Here is a 22,054-nt window from a genome sequence, read left to right as displayed (position 1 = left end):
GTCAACTAAAAATGGTGGCCATTCACTGCTAGCTCAACCGTACCCTTGCAGCAGAAGTCACAGACCAAACCTCCCTTCCATTTCACTTTTGTGCCAACTGGCCTGACTGACAATTCAGAGTATGGAGGAAGAGTACGGGGTTGCTGGCTGAGGGACTCTGGAAGTTGAAGTCCACAAGTCTTAAAGGGACCAAGGTTGGAGACCCCTGGTATATATTATCAAAATAAATTCTGTTGGTAAAATCTTTGTGGCTACAAAACCACAATCTCTTTTTCAATTCTGCACACATCACACATCTGTCCCCTCCAAGCCTTTCCTGGATCCCCTTCTATCAAGGGTTAAACATCTGCTTAAAAAATAATAATAATAATTTTGCTTCATCCATGCTCTCCCACTTTCCCTCCCTTAGTTTTGAGGCTAAGAATATTTCCCGGGTCAGTTTCAGGAATGCTGTGCAGGAGCCAACAAAGAGTTTCTAGCTTTAACCGCAAGCAGAATGGCATCGCGCTATAAAGAACCACAGGCGATTCTCCAGAGGCTGCTCTTGCTGTGTCAAGCACAAAGCTAATAGGGGTGTGTGGGGAGCGTGCCCTGAGTGTGTAAGGGGGCGAAATAAAGCTTCCCACACGTGTTTCCCAATGTGTTGATCGGTTGCAACTCAAGCAAGGAAAACGTTCTGCTGCCTTTCAGTCTACTGTACAGTTCTTAATCAAAGGCAAGAAACTTTTTTTTTGCTGAGAAAGGATATTTCTCTCTTTCCTTCCAAATCATTCCCCTCCCCCCCACAGTTGATTAAGGAAAAGGCAGATGGCAGCTCCCAAGTGCCTGGGGTCTTCACTGATTGCTCTCAGAGGGCTGCTGCAATTAGCCCAAGGGCCTTTGGAGACCCAGGCTGGACAGGTTGCTCACTCTGCCTCAGTGGATAACGAGACTCGGACAGGAGCCAGAATTCACGGCCATCTTGCCATGGCCAACTCACCACTGCCAATTTATTTTATTTTATTTTATTTATTTATTTCATCAAGCATGTATTTTATGACAGATACAAGTGTAAACATAATTATAAATATATGTAAAGGATACGAATACAAGAAAACATTAGGACAGGGACGGTAGGCACGTTGGTGCTCTTATGCACGCCCCTTACAGACCTCTTAGGAATGGGGTGAGGTCAACAGTAGACAGTCTTAAAGGTTAAAGATTTTTGGGGGGGTTGGGATGAGACCACAGAGTCTGGTAGTGCATTCCAGGCATTGACCACTCTGTTCCTGAAGTCATATTTTCTGCAATCAAGATAGGAGCGGTTCACTTCAAATTTGAATCTATTGCGTGCTCATGTATTGTTGTGGTTGAAGGTGAAGTAGTCATTGACAGGTAGGACATTGTAGCAGATGATTTTATGAGCTATGCTCAGATCAGACCGAAGGCGGCGTAGTTCTAAATTTTCTAAACCCAGAATTTCAAGTCTGGTGGCATAAGGTATTTTGTTGCGAGCAGAGGAGTGGAAGACCCTTCTTGTGAAATATTTCTGGATGCGTTCAATTGTATTAACATCCGATATGCAGTGCGGGTTCCAGACAGATGAACTGTATTCAAGAATTGGTCTAGCAAATGTTTTGTATGCTCTGGTTAGTAGTGTAATATTACTGGAGAAGAAGCTACACAAGATTAATGCCTTTTTGGCGATGTTGTTACAGTGGGCTTTGGCACTTAGATCATTTGATATGAATACTCTGAGGTACTCTGAAAAGGTGCTACTGGTTTCCTTCTGAATGGTTGATTTCCAAGAGAAATGCAGTTCTAGAACTTGGATGTAACATTGGGCCCTCACTGAGCATCTTTACCAAAAAAAAAAAAAGGATTGGAGATGAAAGAAAAAATAACTTTGTTAAGGGTGGTTTGCCCTGAGAAGTCCCTTTGAAACAGCAGCAGTAACATCTGGGCCAATCCAGCAAAATAAGGGGGATGTAGAGGTTCAGAGGTGCAGGAGTTTTATTAAAAGGTATTATTTCTACTGAGTTAAAAATTTAAATTTAAATGTACAACAGCTCTCTTTGTGTAAGAGAAGGACGGATTGGGTGTGAAAAAAGAAAATAATAATAATTGCGCGTCTGTGAAGCCATTCTGCCCCCTACTGGCCAAGAGCATATATAGCAATTGGATTTGTTTTCCCCCCACTCTTGTTTCAAATTGGTATTAAAATCGTATTGTTGCATGTAAAGTAAATGGGTATGGCCTGTTTTCCATTGTGCTTCCTAGATCCCAACAGCCGCCACTAGAATAAGCTATAATAGAGCAGGGTGAGTGATGCTATTTCTTTTCCCAAACTAACATTTTGATTGATTGATTATGTGCCATCAATTCGTTTTCGACTCCTAGCAACCGCATAGATAGATTTTTCTCCAAGACGATCTAGGCCTAACCTGTTATTTCACATCTCCCAATGGTGTACTCATTGCCTCTGTTACTGAATCCATCCATCTTGCTCCTGGTCTTTCCTTTTCTTCTCTTTCCTTCCATCTTTCCCAGCATCAGGGCCTTTTCCAGAGTGCTGGGTCTCTCCATAACGTGTCTGAAATAGAATTATTTATTTATTTATTTATTTATTTATTTATTTATTTATTTATTTATTTTTGTCACAACTGTATATATAAGCATAAGCATGAAATACCTATACGATATATAAGCATATATATAATCATAATAATGTAATGATTATATAAAATTGGATACAATCAAAGGGAACGGTAGGAGAGGAATGGTAGGCACGTTGGTGCTCTTATGCACGCCCCTTATAATTTAATTTAATTTGTAATTTAATTTATAATTTAAGAATAATTTAAGCCTGGAGATTTGTGCTTGAGTGAGAACTCTGAGTTGATTTGTTCAGTGATCCATCGGTTCATTTCTTTGCTTATCCATGATATTCAGAGTAACAGAAATAACAGAGTTGGAAGGGACCTTGTAGACCTTCTAGTTCATCCTCCTGCTCAGGCAGGAGACCCTATACCAGTGATGGCTAACCTTTTTGCCATTGCATGCCAAAAGTCAGAGCGCGGGGGGGGGGCACGCACACTCGTGCCCACACCGATAATTCAATGCGACCCGCCCCCGCGCATGCACACGCGACCCCTCTCATGTTCCCCTGCTTTTGGCACGCGATGGCATGGTGGGCCCGGAAGGCCCGTTTTTCTCTCTCCCCAGGCTCCAGAGGCTTTCTAGGAGCCTGGGGAGGGCGAAAACGGCCTTCCCCCCCTCCAGAGGCCCTCTGGAGGCTGGAAATATCCCGTTTCCCATCTTCAGGTGGGCCCAGAAGGATCGAAAATTAGCTGGCTGGCACACAAATGCACACTGGAGCTGAGCTAGGGCAATGCTTGCGTGCCCACAGATATGGCTCCGCGTGTTGCCTGTGGCACGTGTACTATAGGTTCGCCATCACGGCCCTATACTATTTCAAACAAATGGTTGTCCAGTTCTTTTTAAAAGCCTTCAGTGATGGAGCACCCATAGCTTCTGAAGGCAAGCCGTTCCACTGATTTCCCCTGTCAGGAAATTTCTCCTTAGTTCCAGGTTGTATCTCTTCTTGATTAGTTTCCATCCACGGCTTGTTCTGCCTTCTGGTGCTTTGTTCTTTGTGGCAGCTCCTTAAATATTGGAACACTGATCACTCCAACTAACTATCTTTCCTAAGGCCTTCATGGCTGCTGTACCCAGTGTTGGTCTGTGGTGTATTTCTTGACTGCTTGTTCCTTGACCCTAAAAGGCAGACGCTGTATACCACTCTGATATCTTCACTGTCAACTGGGATTTTTTTTAAAAAATAATGCTTTAAATTTTATTCACAACGTTAAAATACAAACTACAAAAAAAGAGGAAAAAAAATACATAAGAACAAAGCAAAACTAAACAAGACATTAAACAAAAATGTGCATGGGGAAAAAAAACCTCATACACCTAGGTTATCCCTCCCACTTGAATACTGATAAATATATTTTAAGAATAATAGTCCTTCCCCACCCCCCACCTTGCAAAGCAGGCCTTCAATTTATGGACTTCTACAATTCTGTTTACCCAACCAATCTGACCTAACATCTATCCATCACTGTGTTTCCCCGAAAATACAGCCTACCCTGAAAGTAAGTTCCAGTTTGATTTTACACATGCACCCAATATAAGCCCTACCCTCAAAATAAGCCCTAATTAAGACCCCACCCACTCCAGGGTGCACAGGTAAAAATTAAGCTAGGGTGGGGATGGGGGTGGTGGAGCTGCCCTACTACTTACCTTCAGACAGTTGCAGCCAGGCCTCGCACACCTCGACACCTGCCTTGCCGACCCATTTCTTCTATGGCCAGCAAGGCTTTTCTGAAGCCTGGAGCTCTGTTATTTGCTGCAGAGGTCTGCAGGAAAGACTTGCTGGCCATAGAAGAAGTTCCTGAAGGCCTCTGACAACGAAAAGGAGGCTGGGGCAGGGGTGAAATCCAGCAGGTTCTGACAGGTTCTGGAGAACTGGTAGCGGAAATTTTGAGCAGTTCGGAGAACCAGCAAATACCACCTCTGGCTGGTTCCAGAGTGGGGTAGGAATGGAGATTTTGCAATATCCTTCCCCCAGGAGTGGGGTGGGAATGGAGATTTTGCAATATCCTTCCTCCAGGAGTGGGGTGGGAATGGAGATTTTGCAGTAGCTTTCCCCTGCCACGTCCACCAAGCCACACCACGCCCACCAAGCCACACCCACAGAACCGGTAGTAAAAAAATTTGGATTTCACCACTGGGCTGGGGGCATGCAAGTGAGATGAGTCAGTGGACGACATCCCTCCTGAAAATAAGACCTGGTGCCTTTTTTTTTGGTGGCAAATATATATATATAAGACGGGGTCTTATTTTCAGGGAAACATGATATATTTAAAAAAAAAAACAGGTAAAGCCAACAGCAATGTTAAGCCGACCACCAACCTGAAAGGTGGTAGAATAATCTGTCTCTCCTGTACCAATCCAAGCAAGGAGCAGTGTTTGACTTTCTCATCTCCAGGTGAGGCCTGGTGGGGAGGGAGGGCAAGCCAAGCTAAGGAGATCTCACAGTTAATTTGTCCCTCATTGAAACATCAGGAAAGAATTCGACTCTTGAGGTAAAACAGTGAACAAAACTGTTCATCCAGGATAGCGGTTCTCAGATGTTTTGGTCTCAGGACCTCTTTAGACTCTTAAAAATAGATGAAGACCACAAGGAATTTCTGTTTATATGGGATATATATCTATCAATGTTTACCACGTTAGATATTAAAAGGGAGATATTTTAAAAATATGTATTTATTAGTTAATTTAAAAATATCAATGAACTCATTACAGATGCTGGAAGAAATGTCCATCTGGTTCAGTTCCAAGTGGGGAGAAAGACACTGGAAACGTGGAGGCGGATTGGAAAGGTGATTTAATGAAGCAGAACCATCAAGCACATGGTCTTGGTGCAGTTGACCATGTGGAGTTGAGAGAGGGTTATTTATACCCTCTCTTGAGATGTTGTGTCTTGCCCGCTCTCACCACAGCCGGGGTCTGCTTATCTGCTTCCGAACGCTGAAGAATGTCCTCCCGGCCCCAGCCCTGGCTCCATGCCCAGACAGGCTGAGGAGGGGGCATCTCCCGGCCCCAGCCCTGGCTCCATGCCCAAGCAGGCTGCAGAGGAGGGAGCACCCCCCGGCCCCAGCCCTGGCTCCATGCCCAGGCAAACGGAGCAGCTAGACCCCTCCCCCTCCTCCACAGCATGTGAGCCTGAGGAAAGTTTATTTCCAACAGCTGCTGATTGGAGTGACCCTCGCATCAGAAGACTGGATAGGCGGAGGCAACAGAAGGAAGGGAGGGGCAGGCCTTAATGAGTGCTGAGTCATGGAGCCACACCCCATGGCCTATATAAAGGATCTGCTTTCTGGCAGTCTCTGAGTCAGGCAAAGTCGAACTTATCTTGCTGAAGTCACTTTCTGGTCTCCTGCCTGCTCTGAGGACTTTGCTAGGACTTTGGGCAGAGCTGCAGAGGCAAGCCTGATTTGGATTTCCCTGACACGGCCGTCAGCGGAGGAGTGGGACACGACATGAGATTTGAACTTGAGCTTCCTGTTCCCATGCAAGCTATTGGCTGTAGTAAGGGTCATAGCTAACCTTGTAGGTTTTCTGAGTCAAGCTTGTTTGAAGCTTGCTGGGTGATGCTGTGAAGGGGCTTGTTGTGCCATGTGGTGAGCTCTGCCGCTAGATGGTAGAGGGTTAATCCTATTATGTCCTGGAGGATCATGTCTTAATTCCATCACTCTGGAGCTGAAGGTCTTTTGTCTTGTAGATAGGCTGGCCCAGTCCTGCAAGGGCTATTAAGAAAGAGCATTTTTCTCCTTTAGGGAAATACAATATTGTGCCTTTTAAAATATTCCTCAAAATATTTCATTCTTCTAGGAGGGGTGACTTCCCTCACAGATAAACAGATCTAACTCTAAAACAGAAAAATCTCTGAAAATGTGCATACCCTAAACCAGGGGTGTCCAACTTTGGCAACTTTAAGACTTGTGGACTTCAATTCCCAGAATTCCCCAACCAGAATGATTGGCTGAAGAATTCTGGGAATCAAAGTCCACAAGTCTTAAAATTACCAAGTTTGAATACTCTCGCCTTAAATCTACTATCTTAAAATGCACAAGCATGCATTCTATTAGCTTTCAGAGCGATGATATCACGCAGCCTCTGGGAAACTCCACTGCATCCTTGCAAGAGAATTAGAGTGGAAAAAACACAATTAATATCTTAGCATTATTATGAAAAGATTTTTGATTGTGTAGACCCTTTTGAAAGGTCTCAGAGAGACTCCAAGAGTCCACAGGCCACATTTTGAGACTCATTAGACTAGTTACCTGATCTGGGGTGCGATGCTGTCGGTGATCACTAGATGGCAGCAAAAATACAGAAGTCATAACTTTTTGAAAAAGATGTTTGCAATCCAAATTTTACTTATTTATGTAGATACATATGGCTGCCATCTCACCAGTGTGACTCTGGATCAGGGGTGGGCAATTAATTTTCCTGAGAAATTGGGACTGCAAAGGGAGGCATGCGTGCATGCTCCTACATAAATTGGGGTGTGGGTGTGGGAATGGCAGTGGCCTTCAAAATAAAATCAATGCAGCTGATTTTTAATTTATTTGCATTTTTAATTTCCTATTGACCTCATCTGGGCTGGACAGGGATGGTGAAGGGGCCAGATGTGTCCCAAAGGCTATAAAATGCCCAGGTTTGTTCTGAACAAGTTACAAAAAAATAGCATATAATTTAAATACTATATTTATACACAGAGAGAGGGGGTAGGGGGTAAGGAGAGAGACCAAGAGAGGGGACGTCCCAAAAGTCAGGCACCAGGGTCGAATCACTATGTTTTATTAATTAATATGTTTTTTTTTAAAAAAATATATAACTATTTAGGAATATTCAAAGGTATCATCAAGAAGTAAAGAAGTATTTAGGAAAAAATGGCAACATTGGACACTGAATATGATTTCTATCAGGGGTCTCCAACCTTGGCAACTTTAAGCCTGGAGGACTTCAACTCCCAGAATTCCTCAGCCAGCTTTGCTGGTTGGGGAATTCTGGGAGTTGAAGTCTTCCAGGCTTAAAGTTGCCAAGATTGGAGACCCCTGATTTATATGATAAACTGTGTATGGACCCTGACTGTTAGTACACCTCTGTTGATATCCTGGTCTTTGCCTTGAATTTCTCCCACCTATCAGAGAAACTTCTTTTCTTTTTAAAGACCAGATGGCATTGCGGTTGGTGATTTTACAAGGTAGGCTTGTGCCTGTTGGTCCTGCATAAATCCAACTGAATAAATCTGGTTTTTCTGCAACCTTTTGAATCGTTCTCTAATCAAGCCACTTGGGACTCTCACATGCCACACCATTAAAAAAAAAAAAGGTTAACACTAGCCACATTTCACATTGGTGTGTTTGTACCTGCTAGATTCTTTAACCTGGTTAAAAATATGTTCCATGACCCTTCCACTCCTCTGCTGTATCTATTGACAGAATTCAGAAATATAGGCCCGAGCTGATTGGGCGAATTGTGAAGCTCATAAATTCAGACCTGATCTGCAATTTATTTGCTCCAGGCAGTCAATTTAACTCTTTTACCACACTGCGAACTTCTGCCTTGGATATTTGTCTGTGGAGATTTTCAGTCATCTAGGTCAGGGGTTTGCAAACTTGGCTCTTTTAAGACTTGTGGACTTCGACTCCCAGAATTCTTCAGCCAGCAAAGCTGGCTGAGGAATTCTAGGAGTTGGTCCACAAGTCTTAAAAGAGCCAAGTTTGCAGACCCCCGATCTAGATCATAGTTTTTGTTTTTTCTTCAAAAGGCAACTGGGTTGTGTTTTTTTTTCTTGAGGCAGAAGACATTTTGCTTCTCATCCAAGAAGCTTCATCAGTTCTGATGTGGGGGGCTGGAAGGGTAGGTTCTGATAGGGTGGAGGAGGGAATGGAAGGATTATCTTTCTGATAGCAGGTGAGCACAATTCAAGCACAGATGAGCACAATTCACAAGCCTGACTTTTGGGACATCCCCTCTCTCTTGCTTTGTCTCCCTCTCTCTCTCTTCTTCCCACCTTCCTCCCCAAATACTATACTATAGATATATAGTATTTAAATTATATTTTTGTAACTTGTCCAGATGGCAGATGAGCACAATTCAAAACACACTGACGATATCTTCTCGAATGGTGACGAAACGTTTGAAATACTAGTGGGTTTCACTTACCTTCGCTACCAATTTGGAACTCTCAGCACGTGCGGGGTGTGTGTGTGCTTCACTTGCACGCAGTGCTTCTGCGCATGTGCAGAGCGTCTGTGATGACATCCAGGCAGGTGGGCGGAGCCTCTCACCACCGCTACCGGTTTGGGGCGAACCGGTCAAAACCCAGCACTGGTTTACAATCAAATTGCCAAGCTCAAACCAACAGCCTAATTGTATTTCTTTGCAGTCATCTGGTCGTTAGCACTCTCCCTGAGAGCTCTTTGAGGCCATTTGGGGGTTTATTTATGCCCTCAGGGTCTCCTGAATCAAGGTGCCATTGGTTGTGGAACTGTTACAAGGGCTGCATTGTAAACTGGAGATAGGCGGTGTCTTATTCCTCCCTCATTGTTGAGAGAAGTGTGTTCAATTCTAACACGGATTCTTTTAGCCAGCGGTGAAATTGTAAAATTTGTTACTACTGGTTCTGTGGCTTGGTGGGGGTGGGGGTAATGTGACTGGGTGGGCATGGCCAACTTTTTAAAAAATTATTTTTAAAAGCATTTTTTTTACAACCTCTTCGGACGAAGAGGTTGTATTAAAAATGCTTTTAAAAGGTTCTGACGATCCCAGCTGAGCCGCGCGATCATCAGAGCCTTTTTTTTTATTTTTAAAAGCATTTTTTCAGCCGAAGAAAAAATGCTTTTAAAAGTAAAAAAAACCCAAAACTCTGATGATTGCGTGGCTCAGCTGGGCGGGGGGGGGGCAGAGATTTTTGCTACCGGTTCTTCGAATCACCCGCTGCCATCGCTACCGGATCAGACGATCCAGTCCGAACCGGGAGCATTTCACCCCTGCTTTTAGCCCTCTTTCAAACCCCCCTCTCTCTGTCTAAAATGTGGACTATCCAAAAAGGATCCTCCATTTTCCCTCTTATTCTGCCCCGGTTTTCTTTTTCTTTTTGTCAATCTACAGAGTGAAAGATGAGGCCTGTTCCTGCCTGTCGCTCCCTCGTCCCAGTTACCATCAGCAGGTGTGAACTCAACGCTCCCCTCCCTGGCTATCCTTTGTATCTGCTCCAAGCCACCAGCACTTAAATAAAAGAGGGGGGAGGAAGAAAAAAATTACAGGTTTTGGTTGCCTCAAGGGGGGAGAGGGAGGGGGAAAAAAAACCCACCACCACAAGCGCCTAGGCAGGCACAATGGAAAAATTGCTTTGCCCTTAAAATCAGGGCTATTTAGTGGAATGCTTAGAAGGGATCCCGCAGGGAGATAATCGTCCTCTCAACAGCCAGACTCTTGATTGTCTCTATTATACCATCCTTCTCTTTTAGAAACAATTCCAGGGAGGCTTAGGGTGGTTTTGTGGGGTTTTTTTTGCTTGCCATAAAACCTGAAAGAGAAACAATCCGGGCAATTGGTAATAGTGAATCATAATCAGGCTTTTTCTTGAAAGAACCGCCCATTCAGGTTGCAATGGCAGATGGTCCTCGACTTACGACCACAATTGAGCCCAAGAGCTCCGTTGTTAAGCAAGGTGGTTGTTAAGTGGAGTTTGCCCTCATTGTACGACTTTTCTTGCCACGGTTGTTAAGTGAATCCCTGCAGTTAAGTCAGTGGTGGGATTCAACCAGTTTGCACCACTTCGGGAGAACCGGTTGTTAATTTTCTGAGCAGTTTGGTGAACTGGTTGTTGGAAGAAATCATTAGGGCAGAGAACCAGTTGTAAAATTATTTGAATCCCACCACTGAGTTAAGTTAATAACACCGTTGTTAAGTCAATCTGGCTTTGCTTGTCACAAGGTCAAAGAGGGTGATCCACATGACCCGTGTCTCTTGGTCCTCTGGAACAGGAATCTCCAACCTTGGCAACTTTAAGCCTGGAGGACTTCAACTCCCAGAATTCTGGGAGTTGAAGTCCACCAGGCTTAAAGTTGCCAAGGTTGGGGACCCCTGCTCTGGAATGCAGCCCCTCTCTCCTGGGAATCCAGACTACTTTCCGCCACACAATTTGAGACAGAAGATTCCTCAGATAACACGGTAAGCTTCATTTGCTTGATGAGTCATGATAGTAATAGCACTTAAACTTATATACCGCTTAACAGTGCTTTACAGCCCACTCTAAGTAGTTTACAGAGTCAGCATATTGCCCCCAACAATCTGGGTCCTCATGGTTGCAAGCTACTTTTTCTGTTGTAACTTCAAACTGTCACTAAATGAATGCTGTAAATCAAGGACTAGCTCTATTACGCTGGAGTTTGTTTTGATGGCTCTCACAAATCCACTTCTGTAGAAACTTTAGACTATGACTGGTATATCTTTTGCCTTCCAAATCCCCATTAAGTCTGCATTTATCTTACAGTGGGTGTAAACATGAGTGAGCCAGTATGTATGGCATGTTTTATACATTCAGATTCTCAGAAGGGGGAAGGATCTCGGACTATGGGGCCAGATGGTTGGGAAGCTGAAGTAACCCCTCTATAAGGAAAGGTCATAAGGTCTAGGGACTTCTCTCATTGAAAAGAAAGGCAGGTGAAGGGAAGTGAGGGAGAAGGAGGATCAGATGGCTCCTGAGTGACCTCTTCCTGTACATTGACCCAAAAGCTTTGGGGTTTGTTGAGGAACTCAACAGAGGATATGGAAAAAGACAAAGATTGAATCTGACCCAACACATGCTAGAGCCTATATTAGGGATTACATTACAGAATAGTCCTCAATTTATGACAGCTGGATGAGGCACAGCCTTGCTCTGACATCTGGCAGAATTATTCTATAAAGCTAAAGGAGATGGACAGGAGCTGTTTGGATGGTCACCTGTATGTCACCTGGATGGTCACCTGTATATTCGGTCACCTGTATATTTGGATGGTCACCTGTATGCCTCTCCTAACTGTTGACGGCCTCCTACGGAAGAGCATATGGTTGGGTCCAAGCAGAGGCGAAGTATCCTTGTGTGAGAGGGTGCTTCTGCATGCCTCGAAGGAAGTGGTGGTCTGTTTCCTTCTCAAAAGGCTACCACTGGGACCAACTACTGTATGTTAGCGTTTTTCCAACTTTCCCATTGTGGAGAAGGTTCTGGAAAAGATGATCAAGATGCAGCACCAGAGGTTCCTGGAGGAAACCAATGACCTTGATCCCTTTCCAGTGATGAAATTCAGCCAGTTTCGGCCGGTTCGGGCGAACCAGTAGTTAAATTGCTGGCTGGCCCCTCCCCTCCCCTTCCAGGAGTCTCCCTGTGGCCCGTTTCCACTCCCAGGAGGCTTCAGGAAGGCCTACTAGACCCAAAATGGAGTGTGGGGGGTGCAGCGTCTCCTCCCCCCGAGCCTGTTTTCGCTCCCAGGGGGGTGCAGGTGGTCGAGTGCTGCCTGTCACACCCCCTGTCACATGGCCACGCCCACCCAGCTGGTCATTTGGGCAGAGAACAGGTTATTAAATTATTTGAATCCCACCACTGTCTCTTTCACACCAGGATTCAGTACAAAGATAACAGCCTTTACAAATGCCTTAAAGATCTAGCCCAGGGGGGTAAAACTTGAGGCCTGCGGGCCAGATATAGCCCTCGGGGTGCTTAGATCTGGCCCAAGGGGCCACCCTGGAAACAGTGAAGGACCAACCCGCGATGCCTTTGCCAGCGAAAACGGAGCTTGGGAGGGATGCGGGTGGTGATCCTTTTTGCTGGCAGAGGGCTGCAGGAGGTCATCACAGCTGAAAATGGAACCCGGGCAGGGGTGCGTGGGCACCCCTGAGCTCCATTTTTACTGGCAGGAATGCTAACAAAAGAAACTACTAGCAAAAGTGGATCCCGCCAGCCCTGTCCAGGCCACAAGAGGTGCCCCCGACATGAGTGACGTCAAGCTGGCCACGCTCACTGTGGCCACGCCCACCTGGATCCCCTCACTTGGCCCCCTGAGGTCAAAAACAACCCTGATGCGGCCCTCAATGAATACAGTAAAAGGGAATTAGATAAATCTATGGAGGATGAGGTTTTCAATATACGATGATGTTGACGACAATGGCAACCACGATGATGATGCTACCAAAGATCAAACATGGGACTATCAACTCCAGCTTGTAGGCTTCCTGGAGACATATGGCTGGATTTTGTTTCAGTGCTTCCAGGAATGTGGACTTCCATTCCCAGAATTCTCATCAATGGTCAGGCTGGCTATTGAATTCTGGGAGCGGAAGTCCATACTCCTGAAAACTCCAAGTTTAAGAACCCCTGGTTTGATTGATTGATTTTTATAGCTGTTCTATTCGATACATGACTTGAACACTAAACAGGGCAAATTTGGGGCCTGCACCAACAGCATTCCTGTCATTTCCTAAATCTCTGATTCTCAACCTCAGTGAATTTAAGATGTGCAGATTTCAACTCCCAGAATCCCAGAATTTCAAGAAGTATGTGGACTGCAACTCCCAGAATCCATTCCAGTCCATTCATGGGCTGGGGGATTCTGGGAGTTGAAATCCACATACTTCTTGTATGGCTGAGGTTGAGAAAAATTGTTCCAGCGTCTTAGTAGCTCATTCTAAGAATCCCAATAAGAAGTTGCTCTTAGTCAAAACTCAGCTTCTGGGTTGTTGTCAGAGTAGACAGTACAGATAGTCCTCAACTTACAACAGTTTGTTTAGTGACCATTCAAAGTTACAACGGCACTGAAAAAGGTGATTTATGACTAGTTTTCACACTTATGACCGTTGCAGCATCCCCACGGCCATGTGAGTAAAACTCGGGTGCTTGGCAACTGACTCGTATTTATGACGGTTACACTATTCCAAGGTCATGTGATCCCCTTTTGGCACCTTCTGACAAGCAAAGTTAATGGGGGAACAGATTCACTTAACAACCATGTTAATAATCCAATAATACAGTGATTCACTTAACAAAAGTGGCAAAAAAGGTCGTAAAATGAGGCAAAACCCACTTAACAAATTTCTCACTTAACATACATTTTGGGCTTGATTGTGGTCATAAGCCAAGGACTACCTGTACTGGTGAAAGATGCCAATCACAACTGAAATCCAGTACAGGTAGTCCTAGACTTACAACCATTAGTTTAATTATTGTTAAAAGTGACACTGACACTGACAAAAATGATTTATAAACCGCTCCTTGCACTTAGATAAGATAAGTGAATCTTTGTTGTCATTTTTTACTTTGACTACACTGGCAAACTAAAAATGAAATTATGTTGCCCGCACTTCAAACCATTACAGCATATAGCATCAAAGAAGAGGAGATCACGCTATTCTCCAAAGCACCTGAGGGCAGTGCAAGAAGCAACAGATGGAAACTAATCAAGGAGAGAAGCAACCTAGAACTAAGGAGAAACAATTAACCAGGGGAACAACTTGCCTCTAGAAGTTGTGAATTCTCCAACACTGGAAGTTTTTAAGAAGAGATTGAACAACCATTTGTCTGAAAGGTTATAAGGCAGTGGTGAAATCCAATTTTTTTAACTACCGGTTCTGTGGGTGTGGCTTGGTGGGTGTGGCTTGTTGGGCGTGGCAGAGGAAGGATACTGCAAAATCTCCATTCCCACCCCACTCCTGGGAAAGGATATTGCAAAATCTCCATTCCCACCCCACTCTGGGGACAGCCAGAGATGGTATTTGTCGGTTCTCCAAACTGCTCAAAATTTCTACTACTGGTTCTCCAAAACTTATCAGAACCTGCTGGACTTCACCTCAGTATATGATTTTCTGCCTGAGCAGTGAGTTGAACTAGAAAACCTCCAAGGTCTTTTCCAACTCTGTTATTCTATTCTATTCTATTCTATTCTATTCTATTCTATTCTATTCTATTCTATTCTATTCTATTCCACTGCACTCCACTCCACCCTACCCCACCCCACCCCATCCCATCCCCATGGTCACGTGATCAAAATTTGGTTGTTTGGCAGCTGGCATGTATTTCCAGCAGTTGCGCGTCCCAGGTCATATGATTTCCATTTGCGATCTTCCCATCTGGCTTCCCATACTAGCAAACTCCAAAGGGAAGCCGTATGTGCTTAACGACCACATGACTCGCTTAGCAGCCATGGCAAAAAAAAAAAAAGATCGTAAAATTAGACAGGGCTCCCTTAACAACCACCTTGCTTAGCCATGGAAATTCAGGCCCCAATTGCGATGGTAATCCAAGGCCTACCTGCATGGTTCCATCTGGAGAAACATCGCTGCCTCCCAACCCCCATCCCTCTCACCTGATGATGAGATGGAGACCGCCTAGGCAATCATCCGTGGGGAGAGGAGCATATGAAATAGCCCCATCTGTTGCCGCTCTGGAGATCCACAGTATGTAGTAAATTCAAGTACAGCAGCTATTGATTCCTACTCTGTGGAACAGTAATTATATTGAACTGTGAACAGACATGTTAAGCTGCGGAAAGCTTTCTCTTCTCCTTCGTGTTTTTTTTTTTTTTACCTTTTAAAAGAAATGAAGAATCTCTTTAAAATGTGTATTTATCAGTGTTACACACAGAGAATAATGGCCGTTTTATTAACGGGGGGATGCACATGCTCTCAAGCTCTTAATAACAACAACAACAACAACAACAACAACAGCAACAACAGAGTTGGAAGGGACCTTGGAGGTCTTCTAGTCCAACCCCCTACCCAGGCAGGAAATCCTATACCACTTCAGACAATTGGTTATTCAACATCTTCTTAAAAATTTCCAGTGTTGGAGCATTCACAACTTCTGCAGGCAAGTTGTTACACTGATTGTACAGTGATTGTTACACTGATTGTTACACTGACAGCTCTAACTGTCAGGAAATTTTTCCTTAATTCTAACTTGCTTCTCTCCTTGATTAGTTTCCACCCATTGCTTCTTGTTCTACCTTCTTTGGAGAATAGTTTGACTCCCTCTTCTTTGTGGCAAGCCCTGGGATATCAGAACACTGCTAACATGTCTCCCCTGGTCTTTCTTTTCATTAAACTAGACAGACTCAATTCCTGCAACTGTTCTTCATATGTTTTAGCCCCCAGTCCCCTAATCATCTTTGTTGCTCTTCTCTGCACTCTTTCTGGAGTCTCAACATCTTTTTTACATCATGGTGACCAAAACTGAATGCAATATTCCAAGTGTGGCCTTACCAAGGCATTATAAAGTGGTATTAACACTTCACGTGATCTTGATTCTATCCCTCTGTTTATCCCTCTGTCTTGGTTTAACACGCAGCAAAGCTTAACTGGGGACTCAAAAGCACACACCCCTCTCTGTACGTTAACAACCTCTCCCTATCTTCATATGTGTGGGTATGAATGTGGTATGATTGTGCAAATCTGAAAGATCTAGGCTCCACGTGGAAGAGTCCTGCTGGTTGGGGCAAAGACCCAATGAATTTACTACCCCCTTTCTAGCAGGAGTTACCAAATGTTTGGGAAGGGACAACAACATCAGATATTCTAAGGTATACTACCTTGGAACATGGAGGTTCTGCTTAGCAGCTTGCGAACAGTTTTTCATGGTTCTTTTTTCCTTGAACTGAAACTGCCTTTGCCACCATTAGGGTACTGCATCCTCTTTCAAATCAGAATGGAATGGAATGGAATTAGAATAGAATAGAATAGAATAGAATAGAATAGAATAGAATAGAATAGAATAGAATAGAATAGAATAGAATAGCCACAAGAATAATTAAAGCACAGGTAATGCTCATTTAGCGACCACAATTCCAACGAGCAACTCAGTCATTAAGTGAAACTGGGTTTATAATCTTATTTCAGCCTTCCTTTGCTTTACACAGACATGTGAAGGTCATAAATGTGAGGACTGTGGTAAAGTTACTTTTTCATCACCATTGTAACTTTGAACAATCTCTAAACATGGCAATGGGGCCTCTCTTGTTCTTGAGCCGTTCTGTTGCCCTCTGATTTAAATGAACTCAAAAGCTTCCCGGCTGGTTCAGATACTAGCAGATCGGCACACCTGCAAATGTTGGCTCAGAAGCCTGGCAAAGTCAGCAGAGGTGGCCTTCACCTACTGTAGCAACTGGTTCACCGACCACTGGAAATGTGGGCTTGCTTTGCTCTTGTGCACGTCATCCGCAAACGCGTGCAGCATCACAAAACATGGCAATTAACACACGCGTGCCGTCCACACATACATGCAGCGTCAAAAACACAGTGATATAGGATGGGATTGTGCTCCGGCGGGTGGGCGGGGGTGGCCACCTGCAGGTCAGCACTACCGGTTCACCTGAACCGATCCGAACCGGCTGAATACCACTTCTGGAAGTCAGCTCCTTGGCAGCTTCTTGCTGGTTCCAATTGTGTCTATAACAGTGGTGGGTTTCAACTGATGTTACCACCGGTTCGTTTCATGCACGCGCTTTGCCTCACTCGCTCGCACGCCAAATTTGAGCTTCATGCAAGCGCAGTGTATTACGGAGCAGCTGAGACGTGGCAATCCACTCTGCCACGCCTTTCAGCTGGCCTAAAAAAGACTAAATATAAGATATGTATAACGCAGGGGCGGGCGGAGGGTGCAGGGCAACCTAACTGTCAGAGAGAATCAGTTCACTCTCAGCTAACCATCGTCGCTACCGGTTCATCCAAACCAGGCCGAACTGGTAGAAACCCACCACTGGTCTATAACCTAAAATATTGCAGAATAGATTCTACCCCTTTGTTCTTTCAACCCTGCCTGGACTTCAGTATTTTTTTTTATTTATTTACATTTATATCCCGCCCTTCTCCGAAGAGTATTGACCTCTGCCGGTATGAACGCTCTCAAACTAAATCTTGTGTGATTCTCATGTCTGTTTTCTGCTCATCACCTGCCACAGGCTGAATTTATTGGGTGGATTTTTGTTTTTGGCTTGGCTTCTACAGCATCAATGTATTTGCAGACCGAATCAATTTTGTGCAGTGGGAAGCCAGCAAGGGAAAGGAAGGGGAAAGGAAGGGGGAAATGAAAGGGTGTTTTTTTAAAAAAAAAATATTGTAGTGAATGCTTTGATCCAAATTTTGATTTGCAAATCTATGTCGTTGCTATTGGTTTATTTTTCTTTGGTTTTAATTTCCTTTAAAAATGTTGGTATCTATCTTTTTAAACAAAAAAATTGAAAGAGAAAATATTAATGTTTTTGTGCCAAAAAAAAAAAAAAGGCTTATTTTTGTTTGTTTTCCTTGCAAGCATCTGATGGTCATAGGGTAGGTGGTTCATTCATCTGCTGGGGGTTTTGATGGAGGTACACAGCCCACATTTTTAATCTTTACATGAATTAAATGTCAGTTGAGACACATGAAGTCGGAAAGAGAATATCAAGGCCTTTGGCAAAAATGTCTTCCCCTGTCCATGCTGATGTCTCCTGTTGTACCTAATCAAACTGATTTCCTGGGTTTTTGGTGCAATGCAAAAAACCTACTAAACCTGTCATGAATGATGGCCAGATGCAGACTGTGGGAAGTAGCCATCTCATTTTCAAAATGTAGAAATTGTGGGTTCTTTTTTTTTCTAAGAGCGTTCCTGTATGGGCTTGGGAGGGTTCAAAAGGCGAATTGACTTCTGGAGACATTTTTCCTAGTATTAATACTTGGTGGAGTCCTTGGTGCCCTTTGAGCTTGGTTGGTTTTTCCCCCCCAGACATTTCATTACCCAACTAGATAGCAACAGCACTTAGACTTACAAGTAGTGGCCCAAATTGTGGAAACCTTTTGGGAAAAGTGTATTTTCTAAAATTAGCTAATAACACCACTTTTTTTTTTTTGAAGTAGTACCGTAAAATTATATACCAATGGAAAGATAATTGAATCAAGAATGTAATGCAATAACTTTTATGAAGGATTTGCTATTAGAATAGCAATTATAGTATAAAGAAGAAAAGTGAAACACGTAGGAAAAAACAAGACATACAAAAATTATCACCATAGAAAAAACGAGATAGACAAAAATTATCACCATGTCAGTGAATACTTATTTGGGTAACCTTTAGCATAAATTACAGCCTTACAACATCTTCCCATGGAGTGAACCAAGTCTTTTAGTTCTGCCGCTGTTATAATTTGAAACCAAGATTGAATGATTGCTTCTGTTAACTGGGTTTTATTGCTGGGTCGCTTCTGACTAACAAGTTTCTTTAGTCGGCTCCATAGATTTTCAATTGGGTTAAGGTCTGGCCTATTCCCAGGCCATTCCAGCAGTGGAATATGATTATCTTGAAACTCCAAAAAAAAACAGTGGTGTTATTAGCCATCAAACCTCAAAAATACACTTTTCCCAAAAGGTTTCCATAATTTTGGACACTACTGTATATATCCCTTCACAGTTCTTTTACAGCCCTCTCTAAGCAGGTTACAGAGTCAGCATATTGTCCCAAACAACCTGGGTCCTCATTTTATTGGCCTCGGAAGGCTGAGTCATCCTTGAGCCTGATGGGATTTGAACTGCCAAACTGCCGGCAACCGGCAGTTGGCAGAATTAACCTGCAATACTGCATTTTAATCACTGCGCCACAGCTAGATAACATCTTCGGTACTAACACTTCCCTAGTACTGAGTAGCTGGGTAATGAAACATCTGCCACAAAACAAGCAAGCTCAGAGAACATCAAAAACTCCACAGTTCAACCCTGAGCTGCAAATATTCTCTTCCACTAGTATTAATACTTCTTCATGGCGTTTTCCTGATGCCTGATCGATGACACTTTTCAAAGCAAAAAAACCCCAAAAAAACAGAGACTCCATTTCTGGGTTTTATCCTAAGTTGGATTGTTTTCTGAGCAATGTTATGCCAAAATCATGCATTCTGCACCAATGGGCCTGGCGCTCACCTGAACCAGCCTTTCTCAGCCTGACCCTCCATAGGTTGGGGATTACAATTTCCATCATCTTTGACTATTGGCCATATTCAGAGTTGATGGGAAATGTAGTCCAAAACTAGCTACTGGGCTAATTGGGACCTTCAGGGGTGGTGTATCTGATCAATTCCTCCTGTTTTCATAAAATCTTAAGAGTTGAAAGGGCCCATAGAGATCATCAAGTCTAGCAACTCCCCAGTACAGGATCTGCTAAAGCAGGGGTCTCCAACCTTGGCAACTTTAAGACTTGTGGACTTCAACTCCCAGAATTCCTCAGCCAGCTTTCCCAAGGTTGGAAACCCCTGTGCTAAAGTGTCTCTAAGATGATTTTTTTTTTGCCACCCTTCATCCTCCAACCCATTCTCCTGAATGGAGCAGGTGGAGTGAAGTGCATTTCAAAACTGCCATAAAGCATCTCCCCAATTTAAATGCACAAATGTACATAACATTATTTTTTTTAAAGAAAAAAAAATCATGATTTTCCAGACTTCCCTTCAGGACTCACTATGCCTGTCTCAGCTCAAGGCAGGATTTACCGTTTAATCGATTTAAATACTAATGATTCTCTCTCACAGGGTAGCCAGTCAGGGAACATGTGATATCAATGGGAAGCCATAATGATTCGATTCAGACAAAGCTCTGTGAACTAATCATGATAAATGAATACAGAATTTGAGTGCAGACATTTTGCTATTTGGGTTTTTAGGTATAAAAACCTCATTTCTAGCCCTCTTCACAACAACAAAAAGCAGATGGATAGTTGCAGTGTTGCAATCTTACAGTCCAGAGGGAGATCAGAGATTGTTACCTTAAATCTCACCTTAAATTTCTGCTTGAGGAATGGAATCAGAATATTTTACACAAATAAGACACTTCCATCACACTGACGCTATACAGATAGCCCTTGACTTACAAAAGTTCATTTAGTGACCGTTTGAAGCTACAATGGCAATGAAAAAAGTGACTTGTGATCATTTTTCACACTTACGACCGTTGCAGCATCCCCATGATCAAAATTCAGACGCTAGGCAATTGACTCTTTATTTATGACAGTTGCAGTGTGGTTCTGGGGTCACGTGATCACTTTTCGCGACCTTCTGACAAACAAAGACAATGGGGAAGCCAGATTCACTTAACAGCCATGTTGCTAACTGAACACCTGCAGTGATTCACTTAAAAACTATGGCAAGAAAGGTCATGAAATGGGGCAAGATTGACAACAGCTATCTTGCTTATCAACAAAAATTGGGAGCTCAATCGGGATCGTAAGTCAAGGACTATCTGTACACTGGTTATGTTTTTTGAAAAAAAAAATTACAAAATTTTGAATGGAAGAAGTGCTAATGAATGAGAGCTAGTTTGGTGTAGTCGTGGATAAGGCATTAGACTAGAAACTGGAAGACTAGTTCTAGTTCTAGTCCTGCCTTAGGCACAAGGCTAGCTGGATGACCTTGGGGGCCAGTCACTCTCTCTCAGCCCTAGGAAGGAGCAATGGCAAACTATTTCTGAAAAGCCTTGCCAGGAAAAAACTTCAGGGATTTGTCTGAGAATCTAACACAATTGAACGGATGGGGAAAAAAAATGCTAACGAAATCCCTTTGGTGTATTCCTTTATCTGGAGATGGGGCATTGCAAATGTTGTATGGGGCGGAGGCGGTGGGGAGGAGAAAAATGGAAAACGAGCTTGATGTGCATGAATTTGATAGCCATGTTATTTTCTTCTCTCTCTCTCTCTCTCTCTCTCTCTTTTTCCCCCCACCTCCCTTCCCCCTCTTTTCCTTTAAAAACCACCTGTGTAGCCTGCAAACGTAAAGAGCAGGAGCAGCAAAAGGACCGGAATCTGCAACCGAAAAAACAGCGCCTGGTCTTCACCGACCTTCAACGCCGCACCCTGATTGCCATCTTCAAAGAGAACAAGCGACCTTCCAAGGAGATGCAGATGACCATTTCGCAGCAGCTGGGCCTGGAGCTCAACACCGTCAGCAACTTCTTCATGAATGCTCGCCGGCGGTGTATGAACCGTTGGCAAGAGGAGCCAGGCACCAACCCCGGAGTCCCCTCTTCATCCACAAGCACTTTTTCCAAAGCATGATTTCTCTTAATTTTTCATACACCTATCATAACCCTTGCATCCCCCCTGAACTTCACCCAGAAGAGAGTCCATACCCTTCTCTGTGTGTGCTCCCCTCACCTGCATATGCATATACGTTGAGCAACGACAACGCACCGTGCCCACTTCACAACCATCCACGGTTGGATGCTTCTGGGATATCCCAGATCTTCCAGAGGCATCCCGTAGCAGCCTCCGTCTTTGACCTCCCTCAGACCTTCCCATTTGTGAAAGGGTCATTTCATCTCCTCATTTGGTGAGCAACCTTCTCCCTAGACTTGGGTTTAGCTGAGGGATGTCTTTCCTCCCCAGAAGTTTCAGCCAGTGAGTAATTATATGGTCCTGAGGGGGAGGGATCTGTAAGGAGCAGTTTAAGAGCAGAA

At 43.8% G+C, this 22,054-nt stretch overlaps 1 protein-coding gene across 1 annotated transcript in view; it reads left to right on the top strand.

Annotated features, from left to right (window-relative positions):
* Positions 1-21,653, top strand: part of ONECUT3 (one cut homeobox 3) — a 79,073-nt gene extending 57,420 nt beyond the window's left edge. The window contains exon 2 of the mRNA XM_058163368.1: positions 21,361-21,653. Coding sequence (XP_058019351.1) covers positions 21,361-21,653 — 293 coding nt within the window. The remainder of the gene's footprint in view (positions 1-21,360) is intronic.
* The last annotated feature ends 401 nt before the right edge of the window (positions 21,654-22,054 follow it).

Source organism: Ahaetulla prasina, chromosome 1 (genome assembly GCF_028640845.1).
Source record: "Ahaetulla prasina isolate Xishuangbanna chromosome 1, ASM2864084v1, whole genome shotgun sequence".
Taxonomy (NCBI): domain Eukaryota; kingdom Metazoa; phylum Chordata; class Lepidosauria; order Squamata; family Colubridae; genus Ahaetulla; species Ahaetulla prasina.
This window is presented reverse-complemented; position numbering and strand designations above follow the sequence as displayed.